This window comes from Electrona antarctica (genome assembly GCF_951216825.1).
Source record: "Electrona antarctica genome assembly, chromosome: 13".
Classification (NCBI taxonomy): domain Eukaryota; kingdom Metazoa; phylum Chordata; class Actinopteri; order Myctophiformes; family Myctophidae; genus Electrona; species Electrona antarctica.
The window spans coordinates 36784110-36803154 of record NC_136794.1 but is presented as its reverse complement, the minus strand read 5'-3'; the positions used below and the strand labels follow the sequence as shown (position 1 = coordinate 36803154).

Sequence of the window (19045 nt, the reverse complement as noted above, 5' to 3'; positions counted from 1 at the left end):
CAGTACAACCACAAAAATATTGCTAAATAACACCGAAATATGGAATACAATTCCTATATGCTCTCCAAACATGTGTTGTGTGCAGAAATTTTGCTTCAATGCATATACGTTAATTCATTAACCATTTTAACCATGTATTCTTCTGTTTACCTATGACTCCCCCAAGGGTCTAGTACTAGGCCCTCTCATTTGGTTCCTCATTTGGAATCTCTTACCCGAAATTGATGATCTACAAGCTAACAATGTGTCGTGCACGCATTGTGATCTATTAGATCACAGAATGCTTGCCACCAGAACAGGGACACCATGTTTCAAGTGGGCTAACTAATCTTCTATGGAACGTTTCAGGGAGGTAGAGGATTTCCAGGGACACCCGGACCTCCAGGATTGAAAGGTCATAGAGTGAGTATAAAGTATTGCTAGACTAAATATTTATTTTAGATTAACTTTTGCTTTCTTGTGCTTATTTGAAAAGACGATGGGACGGGGGACTCTTATGGTATACAGTTTCAGAACCTCAAATAAATTCCAGATGGAACGGGCTTTCTGATTTCAGGGTCATACCGGTGGAGGTGGAACGAAAGGAGAAAGGGGAACGCTTGGATCCAAGGCAAGTAGGAATCACAAACGTATGCGTCGCAAACGTACTGTATGCGATGAATCACAGACTTATTCGATGCAAATGTATGCAATGAATCACAAACATTGCCATTTTGGTGCGCTAATGACCTGCTATGATAATAATGTCCTCACGTGGCTCACTGCCAGCATATTATAATCACATATGAAGTGTCATTATCGTGGTCCATTTGCTGCATTTATAAATGTGGTTTATGTGATTTTTTTTATATAGGGTGCCAATGGCCCCACTGGCCCAATGGGAGGATCTGGCCCCATGGTGAGTCTTTTTAACCAATATTAAGGCTACTTTCGTAAACCACAGTCCCATGATTATATTTTATTCTTCATCATATTACAGTGACGCATGGCAAAAATAGCCAATCTGCAAGCTCACAAAGCGTTGTAATTCATTATATTGACAATTTTTGCTATATTTGTTTTTATACATTTGGTGGTTGAGCCACTAACCTGCCTTTTCTGATTCTGAAATTGGCAAAGCAAAGTTACTATATTTACCCAGGGTAACTGGACTAAGCATCAGATACTTGTTTACAGCCAGGCCCTGCTCATAGAACATTTCATGGTAGTGGTTCAATGCCTTGCTCAAGGGCACTTCAGCGGTGGTAATTTTAACGTGCCGGTCCGGGGATACGAACTGGCGACCTTCCGGTATCAAGACCGCTCCGCAAACCGTTCGGCCACCGCTGCCACTATAGGTTTATATTGTACTGTACTGCACTTAAATGCTGATGAATAGAGGGATGCACTGTGCACTGTATGTACAGTACCCAATTTACATACAGTATACGTCTGTGAGCTTGCAGACTGACTACTAATCGGTGTGCAACACCAGTGTGAAACTAAGTATAAATCAGCTGTAAACATATGCTGTATTTACTGCTTAGTTTTGGCAAGGTAATTCTGACTTTTTGGATCATTCTAGGGTCCTCTTGGGATGCCAGGAGAGAGGGGTCGTTCTGGACCTAGCGGCACATCTGTAAGGATCAAAGCCCTACTGTTTTTATTGTTTTAATTAATGGCGATACCCAGATACCTAGAAACAGTGATGACCTTGAAGAATGATTACTTGATATGACGCTGACATGAACACGCAGAGTTTCACTGCTAAATACCCGCCCATTATTTCTGCACACACCCGTTCTCCATGTAATTGTAAGAAATGTAATTTTGGAAAATAATCTAGTTTATCTTTTTGCTCAAACAGCTGTAGAATCACTATGGATGTTTTCATTTATACTTTTTTTAGTAATTTTATTACAAATGTACAAATAATATAACTGGCATGCCATTATGGAATATAACCTTTCATTCTGTGATAATATTGAGGTCTTAGTTTGGTGTGATTGTACTGTATATATTAAAGTGAAAACAGCCTAACCTGTATGTCAGACAGTCCGAGTGAACTGGTTTTGTCTTTTAGGGTTCAAAAGGCCCACCTGGCAACCTTGGCAAATCAGGTCCAATGGTAAGTGTTCATTCAAGTCCGACATGCCAATCCTTGACGTGTGTCTTATTTGTCACCAGACGGTAATGAACAACAATTACTAGTATAATCCATCAATAATACAATCAATACTAGTACTACACTAAAATAGAACAGTAGCAATGCTAACCACTTAAGCCCTATACTTGATCATACGAATAATTTTTTAATACAAATTTCCTTTGTTTAATCATTCCACCTATGCCCAAATTGGGATGCCGGGTTGAAAATAGTTAACTGTGGGGGCACGGTGGCACAGTCGGTAGTACTGTCGCCTCACAGCTATAAGGTCCTGGGTTTGATTCCCGCTGTGGACGCTGTGGGTGCTGGGGGCTCTCCTCCATGTCATCAGTGCCCATACCCGAGGCGGGGTTGGCGAAAAGGCCTTTCTGTGTGGAGTTTACATGTTCTCCCCATGTCCCCTAGGGCCTAGGGTAGGTACCCTCACAAAAACATGCAGTAATCCTGGTCTCTAAACTGCCTCCCCCTGGCCAGCCGGGGCGCCTGATGGAGGGGAAAGGAACTGGTCAGAATAACGTGTTCCTTCCACACACTTACGTCGGGCCAGGGAAACCCCCCTGTCAGGTGAAAACAAGCAGCTTGGACTACTCATGCATAGAAGGAAGCATGAGGTCAGTCCGCTGCCCTCCCCAGGTTGGCAGAGGAAGTGTAGCGCCCAGGATTACATTAGATAATTCACCTTTAGCAAAGCCCCGCCCTCTACCACTAATCTCACAGAATTTCCCCGCCCCCTTAATACGGGGGAAAGCGGGCTGTGAGATAGGCCTATTCATTCCAATGTAAATATCATGGATTTTACACATTAAATACTGGTTCATTTTTGGAACCAGACCTTCAAAATCTCTTACAAATCTGTCAACAAGGCCTGCCATATGCACTGGAAAAATAACATGTGTGTGACATTTATTTTTTAAAACAATGTTTTATCATATAGGAAAACTATTGGTGGAGAGGTTTGTCTAACGTAACCCATGTTATGCTTACACTAGCTGTGATTGGACCATATCAGTTTGGGGATGGGGCTTAGCTATAGGTCAATTGACACTGGGTGAAAAAAATGGGTTGCAAAATCGTGGGATAAAAATTATTTAAAAAGAAAATAGTTAACTGTATCTCATAATTAACAGGATGTTCAATCCTCATTCATCAGATGATGCAGTATTAATGTTGTTTCTGTGATCTGACAGGGTCCCTTGGGTATCACTGGACCACCTGGCTATCCAGGAACACCAGGAATGAAGGCAAGTGCATTATGATCTATCTATCTATCTATCTATCTATCTATCTATCTATCTTATATAGAAATTACCCAGTGACCGCTTTTCCTGCAAACTACATGCAATATGCATCATATCATACTGCCCGTTTCAGACGGGGAGCGAGTGACACAGGCATTCTCACCTGGATCAGCGACGCATCTGCTCATGAGGGGCGTGGGCCGTGTAGCCTGAAAAATAAAAGCTCCCACAATCCAGGTCTAGTCGCCCACGGCGGGTACGTGCACAAAATGAGCACGTGCCCGACAATTTCAAGGGGCCGCTCACAAGAAAATACGCTTGCGTAATTGCCCCTCAACTTCTCCGTACGTCCAAAGTAAACGCACGCCTCTCATTGAAAAATGAATTACTAGGCGCGTCAGTTGATCTAGCTCTGTTGTCTGTGGATGCACTTTAGACATCTCTGAACAGGAAAGCCTTTGTTTATGAGGAGGTGTGACCGTTGGCTTTTGTCTCCTACAGGGAACAGCAGGCTCCACGGGGGTCCGTGGTCCTGAAGGCCAACAGGGACAAAGAGGAGAGACAGGTCACCTGGGAATACCTGGATCAACTGGCATTCAAGTTCGTTCCTTACTTTATCTATGCTTACACTTCAGATACTGTAACCTATACCACATAAAACTCACCCAGTAGTCAGTAATCATATACGGCAAGTGCTACGTATATACATTTAATGTAGCACTTGCCCTAGCCTCGACGACCTTGCAGGCGCATGCAAAGGCTAAAGTATATATTTTAGATAGCATGATATGTAGACATAGTGTTTACTTTGTAGTTTAATTGTACAGATATTATACTGTTAGACGGATGTTAGGTTCTTAGTTTACTTATGATCCTAGATTGCTATTTCTATGTATTTGATGTATTACCATGTGTTGTTCTTGTTTACTGTAAATCGCTCTGGATTAAGCGCATCTCCTAATGCCAAATTGTAAATTGTATACTGTAGACTTTTGCTTTCAGGTTTCGTACAATAGAGTGTTGCTTTTATTTTTGACTAATTGCTTAATAAACTATTGTAATCTTGGGGGAAATCCTTGTTGCTGTCCCATTTTTATTGTCAGGTTCATATTTCGAATCTGTTAAGTAGGTTGATGTGCTGAGTGAGATAAGCATATTATATATCAAACCCCGGGCCATGGCCCGGCCACAAGATGTTAGTGCTAACGTGGCCTAAATGTTGCATGGCTCATCACCATACTCAGTGCCATAAAGATTTTGTGGATCTAACTTGAAATATGTTCTGTTCAAAGGGACCCATGGGAACAGATGGGGGACCGGGTTCAAAAGGCCCAGTGGTATGTTAAAATCACTTCCTGTCCATGATATATACTCATCACAACTGATGTGACCCACAATATAATATGTCTAGCAGGGCTTTTTTGAAGGTTATGTGATCCTTTGCAGGGTAATGTGGGCACAGGAGGACCAGGAGGCCATCTTGGACCATCAGGCCCTCCAGGACCCCAGGGAAGCACTGGTCAGCCTGGTATCAAAGGACAACTTGTAAGTTGGCTCGCTGCTCACTGCTCGCTCCACCACCCTCACACTATTGTCTATCCACATAGAACAGGGGACCGGGGACCACCACCATGAGGGCGTTCCAGGTGGTCTCCAGCTAAATGATGGAAAGTTGGTAACCATGGACCCATAATATAGATCTTTAACTCTTGAGAGAGTAAAGTGAAACCAAATGGGTCCATTTGGTTTCATTTTACACTCTCAAGAGTTACATTTTTGTAACATTGTGTAAAGTAATGCACTCTGCATTACTTTACACATTTACAAGAAGTATACACAATGAGAATGTAGAAGAATTGTATTTTGATCAACGTTTGCCTGTTATCTCTCCTATGGTACCTCATCAATACAGCATGGAATTGTGGACAAAATCTCATTCAACGATAACAAAATATTCTTTAGTTTTGGGTCTGAGAGGCTAAATATCTGTGGCTCAAATGCAGAATGAGTAATGGACCTTGATATGAAATGGGTTGGAAACCACTGACATAGAATATATCCTACATAGAATTATTCATTTATCTTATAACAAACAAAACCATGGCCAGTTTGAGTTTACAGGATGACTCCACAATATGTGTTGTTTACTTCTAATGGCTCAAGTGAAGTGGACTGAAATGCAGCATTAAATAGCTGTTGTTGATCAGGGATGATATGCTCCGTCATGTTTGTGTTCTAGGGAGATCTCGGTGTAGCAGGATTCAAAGGAGAAGCCGGACCCAAAGGAGAACTTGTAAGTTCCAATAATTACAGTGAATGAAACATATGCCCTCTTTTCTTTTTCTTCCCTAACCCTTTTTAAACACAGTAGAGTTGTCTTGCGCTTTCTGTCTGTCACATTGTGTCTTGTGTCTGTGTCATAGGGTCCCCCAGGCTCTCAGGGAGTGATCGGACCTCAAGGAGAGGAAGGGAAGCGAGGACAGAGGGGAGACTCTGGCTCTGTCGGAACCATTGGTCCGTTTGGCGAGAGGGTGAGTCTGAGTCAGCGTTCTGCCTCACTCAAAGTGCAATATCCATCAGTCACAAGACCGGGTCGTTTTCATTATGACCTCAATTTAGAAAATTAATCATTTTTTGGAAAAGGTCGCAAACACAATAAATCACTTTCAGCTAATTCAACATTAGTGTGGGAAATTGGATACATGCCCATTTTATGCAGAAAATAGAAGGTGGCAAAGTGGTTTTACTTGTTCTATTTAGTGGTGTTGTTTCAGCCAACAATAGGAGAATATACTGTATTCAACCATATCAACTTTGCCGTAGCAATTAAAATGTCATCAAACTTTCATTTGAACAACTAGCTATTTAACCACTTATGACCTAAACGTTGTTGTATAACAATAGCTAAAATAGCCGATATACAAGCTTGAAAAGCAGCTATTTTTGCTAATTCTGATGTTTCTTTTGGTTTTTTTCTCAGGGAACCCCTGGTAACCGAGGATTCCCTGGAGCTGATGGACTGCCAGGACCTAAGGTACAGTGCACCCCGTCGTTTGACCGACTAACATACTGATTTGATTCAAGAAAGAATCATATAATGATAACATTGTTGGACCGCTGGCCTAGTGGTCCAGGCGCATGCCACATATGTATAGGCTCTGGCCTGACAGCGTGTCGCGTGTTCGAGTCCCGTTCATGACGACCTTTGCTGCATGTCTCCCCCATTTCTCTCTCCCGCTTTCCTGTCAATCTTCACTTGTATCTAGGCTATCAATAAAGGCAGAAGACATATTTTTGCACTCTGTTGGTTCGCCACGACATGTTTTATTTGGCAATAAGGTGCACAGTAACGTGATCCTCTAAATCTGTATAAATATGGACGAAGTCTGTACACTTTATTTGTTATTACCTTCGTTTACCATTGCTCTGTATTGTTGATGCTTCTTGTTTTGTTTTGTGTTGCCTTTTTTGATGTACACAACATATTACATTTTCTTTTTCATACTCTTACATGTAAGCTTGCAACCTTAACTGTTGTGCCGCCTCTGGGCGACTGATTTCCACCTGCGGGATAATAAAGGTATCTTATCCATCTATCATTTCATCTCTGAAGGGTGCCCAAGGAGATCGTGGAACCTCTGGACTAGGTGGGCCAAAGGGTTCAGGAGGTGATCCTGGACGCACTGGGGAACCTGGACTACCAGGTGCAAGGGTACGATTTGCTTCCCACGGTCCCCTATGCAATAATAACCTTTTTTCACTTAATTCTTTCAGCGCCATTGGCGTAGATCTAGGTCAATTGAAGCCTATTTTTGATACTACGCTTAACACCATTGCCGTAGATAAATGGCAATTGCGCTTTTATAGTGCATTCGATCGATCAAGCCATAATGCTACTTACGTTAGCATCAGGTAGCTAGCTGTTGTTGTCACAAGACTCCGTCGCCCATCTTAGATCATCGGCACCATAAGAATCCATTCTATCCGTTTCTTTCAATCGCCTGTATCTCCTATTCCTTGTCCCAGATGGCATTTTTGGTCAAAACTGCGTTTCTTTGACGGCACAGAGCCGGCGATGAGGAGCCCTCCAGTGCCCCAGCATAGACACATTTTGTAAACAACAGTTGAACGAGACCTGTTAAACTTACTAGGATAATACTACTTCCGGTAGTCTGGAAATGTGGCTTTTCAAAATAAGAGCTCGACTGGGAAAAATGCTGCCGTGAATTAGATCCTAATTTTTCAATAAATGCTAGTGGGCTAAGTGTTAATTGGCTGGCTATTCATTGACATGTTTTTTCTCTTCTCTAAAGGGTCTAACTGGTACTCCTGGAGTCCAAGGGGCAGAGGGCAAGCCAGGACCATTGGTAGGTCTTATTCCTTAATCACAAACTACAAATTGGCTACACAGTGTATTTTCAGTAGCATAATGAATTAATAACTTTGCTGATCGTGGCTCCTTGGTCATAATGTGAGTGCGGTTGGTTTCTCGTCTAGGGGGGTCCTGGTGAAGATGGGCGTCCAGGTCCCACTGGTTCTCAAGGAAACAGGGGTCCTGCAGGAACTATGGGACTTCCGGGCCCGAAAGGCTTTAATGTAAGGCACAATTTAACATCAATAATGATATACGTTTCTATACTAGCTGTATATCGAATAAAAATAAACAAACAATGTGTTTTAAATTCCTAAGGGTGACCCAGGAAAGTCAGGAGAAGTAGGATCAGCAGGAGTGTCCGGTCAAAGGGTGAGTGTTCGTCTAAAACATCATCGTGTGGTACCTATAGTTCAAAATAAGAGAGCATAACATACCACCCTGTGCACATCTCCATAATCAAAAACCATTTCCTTCTAATGTGAAGTATGTTACCATACTGACACAAACAGCTGTATATTGTTCTTCATTCATACTCGCCCCACCCAAGTATGAAGTAAGAGCAAAATGGCTGCCCTGTGAATATGGTCAGTGTAGTTACAGTACTATGGTTGGCTCTGTTTCTTGTTTATAGGGCCCGCCTGGGAAAGACGGAGAAGTTGGCCCTGCCGGCCCACCTGGACCAGCTGTACGTCACTTTTTGTTTTTTAATCAAAATAAATGAATTCCATTCGGCATTCCCACAGACAACAGTAATGATGCTTAAATGTCTCGTTTTTTTCAAGGGTGTTGCAGGAGAAAGAGGAGAACAAGGCCCGCCGGGCGTCAATGGTTTCCAGGTGGGTTCTTTTGACTCTTCGATTGATGGGAAATGCAGGCGAGACACATGTTTTAAAATTAAAATTATAGGCGTGGATAGATACAAAATATTCATAGGGACGCGGGGGATAATTAGACCATTTTGTCTGTCTAATAGTAAAGTGCTCAGATGTTAATTGGTGTCTGACTGTCCTTTTTGTGATTCTAGGGTTTGCCTGGCAACCAAGGGCCACCTGGAGAGTCGGGGAAACCTGGTGATCTGGTGAGTGGGATTAAAACGACATGCACACGTGATACGTATCACTGTATACATATATGGGTACCTACAGATAAGGACCACAGGTCATCACCATGCTGGCTTGTGGTGGACCCTTACGGGTCCTTTTGGTTCCATTTGTACACTCTCAACATTATGGTAGTCCTTTTGAGAACGTTTGAGAACCACTAGTACTAGTTGGGCTCCTAATGTGCCATAGTATCATAGTAAATAAGTGTAATACATATTCTGCAGAAAACCTGGAGACTTGACATTAATTGGGTATTATGATCGAAATGAGAACTTCATAATGGTGTGTGCAAAACAGAACATCTAAAATTTGCCACGGACAAGGCCAAGTCTTTGCCATGAACACATTTGTCCATGTACGGACATAATGAATTAATAATTGTGATGCCCCCGGATAAGGACAGATATAACCACAATAATTACACATTGCTAGCAACTGTCCATGAAGAAATAATGTGTCGTTGTCTGCTTCACGTAGGGTATTCCCGGAGAAGGAGGTGCTGTGGGTCAGATCGGACCGAGGGTATGTATAACTAAAAATGCATGAAGCCTGGAGATAAAATGGCATGCAATGCTTGATTGATTGATGGAAAATGTTATTCACATTCACAGTATGTAGAATCATGGGTACATTTCAAACGAAAGCACAAGTCAATACGAAAACGGCTACGAGGATGAACCCAGAAAAGTACATTGTAAACAAGTAATTGTTTACATCAGGGTCCTCCATTTTCAATTCATCAGAACATTTAAACTAAGACGTACAAATATACACTTCTATGAGGAAATCATCATTTACAGTTAAAGAAAGTAAAAAAGAAAATGGGAAAAACATGTACAGTATGGAAAAAAGGGGGGAGGGGGGGGGGTTTGAAGGAGTCTAGGGATTGACATTTCTTAATGGCTGTAGGTAGGGCGTTCCACATTTTATTGACGCTTCACGGCTGAACCAGTTGAAATTGAAACTCACCGATTGATTCACCCACAGGGAGAACGTGGCATTCCCGGAGAGAGAGGAGAACTTGGTGCGAACGGTCTGCCAGGATCCAAGGGAATTCCCGGTGCACCAGGCCCAGACGGGCCAAAGGTACCAAATTACGTCTGATATGAGTGACTGAGTGATTGCTGAAGGATAACCACATATAAGAAGTCAGTTTCACGGGATAATGCTTATTTTGCATTGTTCATTGGCATCCTTTCCATGCGGGGGGGGGGACGACGACTCACAGAAAGCCTGAGATGGAGGGTGAAGAGAGAGAGAGAGAGAGAGAGAGAGAGAGAGAGAGAGAGAGAGAGAGAGAGAGAGAGAGAGAGAGAGAGAGAGAGAGAGAGAGAGAGAGAGAGAGAGAGAGAGAGAGAGAGAGAGAGAGAGAGAGAGAGAGAGAGAGAGAGAGAGAGAGAGAGAGAGAGAGAGAGACATGATGACTGATAGTAGCATCTGCAACTGAATTACTCTCATTACTTCACCCGCCAACAACCCAGGACAGCATGAAATAGATTTCACCCAAACAACCACCACCATTGCTATTCGATGCCGTCAGGTAGAAACCATGTATGTCCAAAACCGTTCCTCTATTTTAAAAACATTTTAAAATCGTGAAAATAGCAGATCTACAAGTTTGTGAGGCGTTTCGAACTTGTAGATGGGCTATTTTCATTCCTTTTGCGTGACACTCTTGTGTGGTGAAGGAGGGCATTAATCTGCACAATAAAAAAGAAAACAATTGTTTGTGAATGAGCATGATTCAACATGCAGAGATTTTGAATGGCTTTATTTTTGGCATGGGCAAAATAAATTATGGAGAGTCTCTCTCTCTCTCTCTCTCTATGTGTTGCATGGAAATGGAGTATCCAACTGCGATGCTATAGTTAAAGTTGGGTTAAAGCTGCCAAACAATTGTATTACTGGCATTAATAACATTTCGACCATGTAGGTCTTCATCTTCTTCAGCAGGCAATTATTATTTTTTCTGACAAGGAGGAAACAGAAAATTATACAAAAGTCATTGGTAATGACAATGAATAGCACCTGTGAGTCAGAAGAAACGACCTAGTCGATAATCCAATCACAGGGACAGACAAGTGGTCAATGTCTGGGCAGAAAATAGATTACATAATCAATAAAGAATAATCAATAGAAGATTAGCAGCCTACATGGAAAATCAATAATAAAAACAACAATAGTACAACATAAAAAAAATATATATGTCTAACATAATAGGCCAAAACAAAAGGCCTACAGGGACATTAACAAAATAAAACCCTATTATATTATAATAGGGTTTTATTCTGTTAATGTCCCTGGTGAGATTCAATAAAGACCGCAACACTGGTGGATTATTATCAGATCCGCTTGTTTATTGCTTTTGTTAAAGCAATAAACAAGTGGAGCTGAGAAATAAACCACTGTCTGTTGCAGACTTTATTGTTTTTCTGTTAAATGGTTGTTTAGCAGCCGGGTGAGATTGTCTGGTGAGAGTCAAACCTGCAATCTTCTGCACAGTAACAGGTGGACTAATTAACCCCTAGACTACTGAGGAATAGAGGGCTAACCCAGAATAAATCTAGGTCCCTGATGGAATAAAAGTAATTGACAACAGAGAGCTTCCTATTTTACATAATGTACTTGGAAAATCTTTCATCTAACTATAAATGCGCCACGTCTCTGCGTGCGTGCGTGCGTGCGTGTGTGTGCGGTTGTAATGCACGTAACTCGAGAACCGTTTGCCCCATCCACTTCAAATTCGACACAACGTTCCAAACCACCATAGGGAGTGCAGTGCCCGGCCTCGAGTCTGTGGGACACACCGTTGTCCAGAAAGACCACAAAAGGCTCTGGTCAGGCTCTGCCAGTGGAGCTAATGCAATCCACATGCAGTGAGTTTGCACTCTTCAGACACAGGCAGAGAGATACAGAGATCTCCATATACAGTATGGGCACAAAAGGGACACAGACAGCTAGTTAAAAAGGGTTATATGACAAGTTGACAACGGTTATTATTAAGTTCCAACGTTGCATCGTTCTCAAGTTGGCCGGTAGGCAGCCGACGGGCAAGTACAGGTCTAGTCCTGTTAAATGTGGATAAGTTTATTTCAGACTTAGAGCTTGTCATTGGAGTGGTGCATGGCTCTTTTATTTTTCTGAAGTTGTAGCTAATACACATAGAACACAAGTGAACAAGCGCACGGTGAGAAGAGTCTTTTGTGGGGGTGGGTGGAGTCTTCAATAATCATCAGTGATTTTTTGAGGCAACGCTGGGTGTAGAGGTCCTCCAGGCTGGGCAGTGCGGACAACCCTCCTCATCGCCTTACGGTTTCTGTCCGTGCAGCTGCCGTACCACGATGTGAAGCTGCCTGTCAGGAGGCTCTCTATTGTGCCTAGAAGTCCCTGATGATTGTGTTGGGTCTCAGGCCGAATTGTTTCAAACGCCTGAGTCCATACAGGCGCTGTTGGGCCTGTTTTACAACTGCAGTGACATGGCAGTCCCAGGTCAGGTCCTTCTCAATGTTCATCCATCCATCCATCTTCAACCGCTTATCCGTAGTCAGGTCGCGGGGGCAACAGCTCCACCAGAGAGCTCCAGACTTCCCTCTCCAGGGCAACATTAGTGACTTCCTCCTGGGGGATCGCGAGACGTTCCAAGGCCAGTGAGTCGATGTGTTTCCTCCAACTGCACCTTGGTCTGCCCCGGGGTCTCCTCCCAGTGGGACGTGCATCCAAGGCATCCTAACCAAATGCCCGAACCACCTAAGCTGGCTCCTTCCCAGGCGAAGAAGCAGCGACTCTACTCCGAGTCTCTCTCGTGTGACTGAACTTCTCACCCTATCTCTAAGGGAGATGCCAGCCACCTGTCGAAGAAAACTCATTTTGGCCGCTTGTATTCGCGACCTTATTCTTTTGGTCATGACCCACACTTCATGACCATAGGTGAGAGTAGGAACGAATATTGCTCGGTAGACATAGAGCTTTGCCTTCTGGCTCAACTCTCTTTTCATCACAACAGTGCGGTACAGCGACTGCAATACCGCCCCTGCCGCTCCGATTCCCCAGCTGATCTCCTTCTCCGTCCCGCCCTCACTCGTGAACAAGACCCTTCTCAATGTATTTGAAAGTGTCCACCCTTTCCACCACTGAGCCATTGATGGTGACTGGTTGGAGCTCATCCTTCTTTTTCCTATAGAGCGTCGCAGTCCCTCCCCCTCGAGAGACCCGGAAAATAAATCCCCGTTCATTTTCCTCATAGACTTTTCAGAAAGTATTTATTTAAAGACGTTTACGCCGCGGACAAAGCCAACTCTTGTCAAATCATGACAACAAACACAATTTTTCGGGCTGAACAAATAATTAGAAAGAAGAAGAAAACGGCAGGTTACAACCCTTTTTGTTGTTTTTCTTCTTTGTAATTATTTGTTGTCATGATTTGTCACGACAAGAGTTGGCTTTGTACGATGCTTATAAGGTCTTTAAATAAATACGTTTTGAAATGTCGATGGGAAACATGTATTGGAAACTATTTCCTGGGCCTGGCGTCGTCATGAAAGGGGGCGGGACTGCGACGCTCTATAGTCCACCACAATCTCTTTGGTCTTTTTAACGTTCAGATAGGTGATTGTCCGTGCACCACTGCTCCAAGGTGGCCACCTCCTCCCCTGTAGGCCGAGCAGGGAGGAGGTGGCCACCTTGGAGCACATTAGAGCCTCCGGGGAGATTCACACATTTCTTTGACTCCTGGGTCGCAATGCAGTCGTAGGTGTACTATACAGGGAGTACAGGAAAGGGCTGAGGACACAGCCCTGTGGTATCCAAATGCTGACGGTTAGTGTGGAGGACGTACACCATCCACTCTCACTGTCTGGGGGCGGTCTGTCAGGAAGCTCTGAATCCAGTCGCACAGTGATGTGTTCAGGCCCAGATCCCGGAGCTTGCCATCGAGCCTGGAGGGAATCATGTGTATCGTCCCCTGTTAGAATGTGACCCAAACTAGTGAAAATAGCCTAACATGTCGGCGTCACAATGAGACATGCTGCACACACACAGGCTTAAACATTTTGATACAAATTAAGGATGTTGGTAAAACAATATTTGGATTTTATGTATTGGAATTTTATGTATTTGAAATAACTTCATTGTGTTGTGATAGGAAGAGGCTTGTCAGAGTAAAGGGCATGAACCCTAGTCAACAAATGACAGTGTAAATGGCCATATTGTAAATAATGTAAAGAAAAAATAATTATCAATTAAGTGCTCTGTTTAGATACCCGCTAAGCATCAAACCTAGCCTCTGACTAAACAACATAGCTGGCAAGTCCTAGCTACTAAGCTACATGAAGAACCCTTACTTACTACTAATTACATTTGTCAAATAACTATAGAATTCCTTGTTTGTCTCCATAGGGTAGCCCCGGTCCAACTGGCGCACTAGGTGACCTGGGACCTCCAGGTCTTCAGGGAATGCCAGGAGAGAGGGGCATCTCTGGCACACCTGGGCCAAAAGGGGACAGAGTAAGTACCCCTGTACACTTCAAAAATATTTCTGTTATGTTGTATACCTCTTGTCTTTGGGCAAGTAGCTCAAGAAACAAAATGTGTGCAAATAGTTCTACGTAATCATACAGTATGACTCAGCTTCACTTTTTTCAGAGTTTGTACCTCATGTTGGACTTACCAGAAACATTGTTCTTGCTTCGATGTCTGGAAAGTTGTGCATCCAGAAACTCTTCAAAATGTCTAATGTCTGTGTCTCTGTCTTGGTAGGGGGCACTTGGTGATAAAGGCTCAGAGGGTACAGCTGGTAATGATGGCACACGGGTAAGAAGATCTATTGTTGTGTAGCTTCAATCCATTGTAAACACATTTGATCATAATATACCGGTATTGTGGGGAAAACCTACTTAACCATACTTCTAAGACTGGTATAGAGACTATTTGAATGGATGTGTTCACTGCTAAAAACCTAAATCACTGCTAAAACCCACCTATTCACACAGGCTTTCCCCTAGATTTATTGTATTGTCTCATTATGTGGAATTGTTCTATTGGTATTGTGTATTATTTTGTGTAATTGCTGTAACGTTGTTGTTGTTTTATTTCAGTAATGTGCCTCTTAACTGATGTATTGCCTTTTTATATGCCACTGGAAAGCACTTTGTAACTCTGTTTTGAAAAGCGCTTTATATAATATATAAAGTTTATTATTATTATTATTATATGTGTTATCCAGTGGAGAGGTGCCTTGAAACTGGTCACAGCATGCCCACTACATGCCTTGCTACTGTACATTCAGTAGACTGGATAACATGTGTCATAATAAACATGGTAACATGGAGGTGTGCATGGATATATCCCTAACCAGGTTCTTTTCACATCACAGGGTGCTCCAGGTCCTGTTGGCCCAGTTGGATCTGCAGGGCCCAGTGGTGAAAAGGTACAGTATAATGCCCTATTTTTCATGACCTGGTAATGAAGTGTATGACGTGAGTTGGCTTAGAAACACGTTTCAGTATTGTTACTAAAGTACAGCTTAAGTAAACTCAGAGTTTGTCAGTTATTTGTTGGCACTATAGTTCATGTTTGTTGAAGCCAATTCTTGTATTTGTTTTCACGTACATCACAAGCGAGCACAATGCCTGTATGAAAGACAATGTGATTATCATTAGAAATCTGATCTCGCCACAGGGAGAACCTGGACCCAAAGGACCACATGGTCCTCCAGGATCCAGAGGAACGACTGTAAGTATTCCATGATGGAGAGGTATTCATGTTTTGATGTGTTCTGTGTCTTTAGACTTCTTAATGAAGACCATGACATTGCTGCAATCCCACCAAGTGTTGTATTAATATACCTTCATACAATATGTTTTTTTCCCCCCCACTTAATGCCTTAAATAGTACATTTTTCATTTTAGGGATCTCGTGGTGACCCCGGTCCCATCGGTGCTGTTGGATTTGCCGGATCACCTGTAAGTATTAAGCGATTAATTAATCACTTAAACAGAGAGGGAGAGATAGAGAGAGAGAGAGAGAGAGATGATCAGTATAGTGATGATTAATAGTGATAGCATGTAATTGAGTTACCTTTCTAAATGTACATGACCTTTTCAGGGCCCTGATGGTCAACCTGGAGTCAAAGGAGAGCCTGGAGAGCCAGGTCAGAAGGGAGACGCTGGGTCTCCAGGACCCCAGGGATTGGCTGGTGCCCATGGACCTCCCGTGAGTTGGAGACAAACATATTGTACACCGTAACCTAACAGTACATGGGACAAGGCTCGGTTGATAAACTACAAGCAAAAGCATCTGTGATTATATGCTGACATGCTAGGGAAGGAAGGAAATCATCTATTCATCAGACTGACTACCTATGCTATGCTACTTGAATACATTGTACTGCATGTGCTACTGATGGCCTTTTTCTAATAAGGTATTACTGTTCTAGGGTCCAACTGGTGTTGCTGGACTGAAAGGTGGAAGAGGAACGCAGGGTGCCCCGGTAAGACATTCTGCCACCCCTCCGCCCTCAAAAAATTAAGTGCTATTTTGTAACCAAAATTATATTTCAACCTAACTATCATTGTCTATATCATGGTGGCCAGCATGAGTTTGACTTTGTCAAATATGGACAAATTATTCTAGAATGAAAGCGTAGTACTATAGAATCCTAACCTTGGTGAATTTGGTGTCATTTTCCTGTCCCTAGGGTCCTACTGGTTTCCCCGGCTCAGCAGGAAGGGTCGGCCCGCCAGGGTCAACTGTAAGTACTGTAACATGTAATACCTTTCAGGGAGATATGACTCATTTTCCTTGTGACCAATCACCAATGGGCCTTAAATCAGTAGAGAGACACAGATGTTCACTCTCAAATCTCAACGCTAACCCCATTTAATTAATTGCCCAGCTGCAATATGGCCATTTGGCTGTCCTTAATTGACCTTAAAAAGCTACTGTAGGTTCGCCAGCATGAATGTGTCTCGGCAGGCTCATTGCAGAAATCATACGCACTACAGTGTGTAACCAAGGCCATTATTTTTGAGTGGTACAACCACTCCAAGGAACAGCAATGTCCGTGTTAACCTATGTGACTGTGTTAACCTATGTGACTGTGTGACTGAGTACCAGTAGGGGCTAAAGTGGTGCTGTTGTGCCAGAAACAGAGAGAGAGAGATAGTGCTGCATGAGAGAGAGGGGGGGGGGGCTTTTTCTTTTAGAGCGGATTCACACTATGGTCATGGGTGCGCACTCGGGACCACATTCCGCTAGTGTTTGAGTAGCGCGAGCCGTGGAAAAAAACATAAACAAAAAAACACATGCGCTGCAGCTAGGATAAGCATACCAAGGGTTAGTCAGTGACGTCACAGTTAACATACCAAGGATATGTACGTCACCGTGATACAGACGAGAGACAACGTTACATTGCGCTGTTTCAAAGACCTTCAGCGCAGCGCACATTGCCCCATAGTCCACAGCACCCGCCCTCTGAGGCACATAAGTTGAATGAAGGGTACCCGGGTGCGCTGGGTCAATGTGAATCATGGCCAGCGGGGACCAGGCAATCGTATTCGGGAACAGTTCGTATCAATCGGACTCGGTGTGAATCCGCCCTTAGTCTTAGTCTTTAGTATTTCGTTTTAGTCCTATTTAGTCATCTGAAATTGTTTAGTCTTAGTCAACAACATTAACACTGGTGAGAACATATTCTAAAAATGTAGGCTATCATTTTATAACCACTGCGTACAAACTATCTCACGGGCAAAAACAAATCCCAACACCAACTAGGGATGTCCCGGTCATGGTTTTTTGCTCCCGATCCGATTCCGATCATTTGATTTTGAGTATCTGCCAATAGTATAGATATTTTTCCCGGTCCGATATTTATATTTTTATAGAACACTTATGCCATATCACAATAGTACAATATCCAAAATCACAGACAATATCCAATCTAATATCATGATATGAATAAAATATTGATACTAGGGATGTCCTGATCACGTTTTTATGCTCCCGATCCGATTCCGATCATTTTAAAATGACGTGATCGGCCCCGATGTCCAATCACGTGATCGGATCTGGACAACCCTAACACTAACCGTTCCTTTCAGGGTCCCATCGGACAGCCTGGACCTCTGGGTATGCCTGGGAAAGAAGGGCCTCGTGGCCTCCGCGGAGACCACGGATCCCCCGGAAGATTCGGAGAAAGAGGCCCCGCGGGGCCCCCAGGGAGTCTAGGAGACAAGGGAGACTCCGGAGAGGACGGCCCTACGGTAAACATCCTCAGCCTGTCCATTCATTGCATCCGGTGGTGGGAAAAGTACTCGCATGTTACAGTATACTTAAGTACTTTTCACATTGGCCTGTTATAGCCTATTTGAGGGGCGACTCACACGGTCGCAACAGATTGATGTAAGCTTGTTGTATGAGATGTATGCTTGTTGTAAGCTCTCAATGCATTTCCAATGGGAGTCACATGGTTTGACACAACATTTGTGTTGTATGAGGGGGAGGGGGGGCAGTCGAAACACAGCCGAAAGCCATACAACAGCTTGTAGTCCAAAATGTTGTATCAAACCATGTGACTTCCATTGAAAATGCATTGGGGCGGCCATGACACTTACAACATTCATACAACAAGCATGCATCAATGTTTTAAAGGTCTGAGTGAGGCCATAGCCAGAGGTAGACATTTACTTAAGTACCAATTTTGTACTCAAGTCAGTGCTTAAGTATACATTTTGTACTTAAGTACAGTACTTAAGTGTCCACCTCTGGTTATAGCACCACCAATAGGTGGATTTTTGCAAAACACATTTTTTGGAACAAAATGCCTCAAATCATCCAATTGCCATCCAAGGCCCCTTTACACATTGGCCTATTATAGCGCCACCAGGAGGCCACAACCTGACCTGGCCTGGTGGAGACCTGTGCCCCGAGGGGCACTTTATCTAGTTCTGTCTGTGTCTGTCTGTCTGTCTATCAATCTATCTAATGTTCTCCCCATGAATAGTGTTCATGTGGTTAATGGTATTTTGCTTCGGTTTTTCCCTACCAGGGACCAGATGGTCCCCCGGGTCCAGCAGGAACTACAGGACAGAGAGGCAATGTGGGTCTTCCTGGTCAGAGAGGCGAGCGAGGGATGGCAGGCCTGCCCGGCCCAGCGGTACGTCTCGTATTGTCTTCAATGGGCCATTCT

At 43.3% G+C, this 19045-nt stretch overlaps 1 protein-coding gene across 1 annotated transcript in view; it reads left to right on the top strand.

The window, feature by feature from the left end:
• Positions 1–19045, top strand: part of LOC306934710 (uncharacterized protein) — a 69781-nt gene that overhangs the window by 40703 nt on the left and 10033 nt on the right. Inside the window, exons 13-43 of the mRNA XM_079517402.1 lie at positions 349–402; positions 557–610; positions 854–898; positions 1565–1618; positions 2063–2107; positions 3334–3387; positions 3886–3984; positions 4677–4721; positions 4831–4929; positions 5624–5677; positions 5808–5915; positions 6365–6418; positions 6998–7096; positions 7698–7751; positions 7882–7980; positions 8075–8128; positions 8391–8444; positions 8542–8595; positions 8784–8837; positions 9340–9384; positions 9850–9948; positions 14257–14364; positions 14617–14670; positions 15233–15286; positions 15538–15591; positions 15768–15821; positions 15964–16071; positions 16295–16348; positions 16556–16609; positions 17958–18119; positions 18905–19012. Coding sequence (XP_079373528.1) covers positions 349–402; positions 557–610; positions 854–898; positions 1565–1618; positions 2063–2107; positions 3334–3387; positions 3886–3984; positions 4677–4721; positions 4831–4929; positions 5624–5677; positions 5808–5915; positions 6365–6418; positions 6998–7096; positions 7698–7751; positions 7882–7980; positions 8075–8128; positions 8391–8444; positions 8542–8595; positions 8784–8837; positions 9340–9384; positions 9850–9948; positions 14257–14364; positions 14617–14670; positions 15233–15286; positions 15538–15591; positions 15768–15821; positions 15964–16071; positions 16295–16348; positions 16556–16609; positions 17958–18119; positions 18905–19012 — 2187 coding nt within the window. The remainder of the gene's footprint in view (positions 1–348; positions 403–556; positions 611–853; positions 899–1564; positions 1619–2062; positions 2108–3333; positions 3388–3885; positions 3985–4676; positions 4722–4830; positions 4930–5623; positions 5678–5807; positions 5916–6364; positions 6419–6997; positions 7097–7697; positions 7752–7881; positions 7981–8074; positions 8129–8390; positions 8445–8541; positions 8596–8783; positions 8838–9339; positions 9385–9849; positions 9949–14256; positions 14365–14616; positions 14671–15232; positions 15287–15537; positions 15592–15767; positions 15822–15963; positions 16072–16294; positions 16349–16555; positions 16610–17957; positions 18120–18904; positions 19013–19045) is intronic.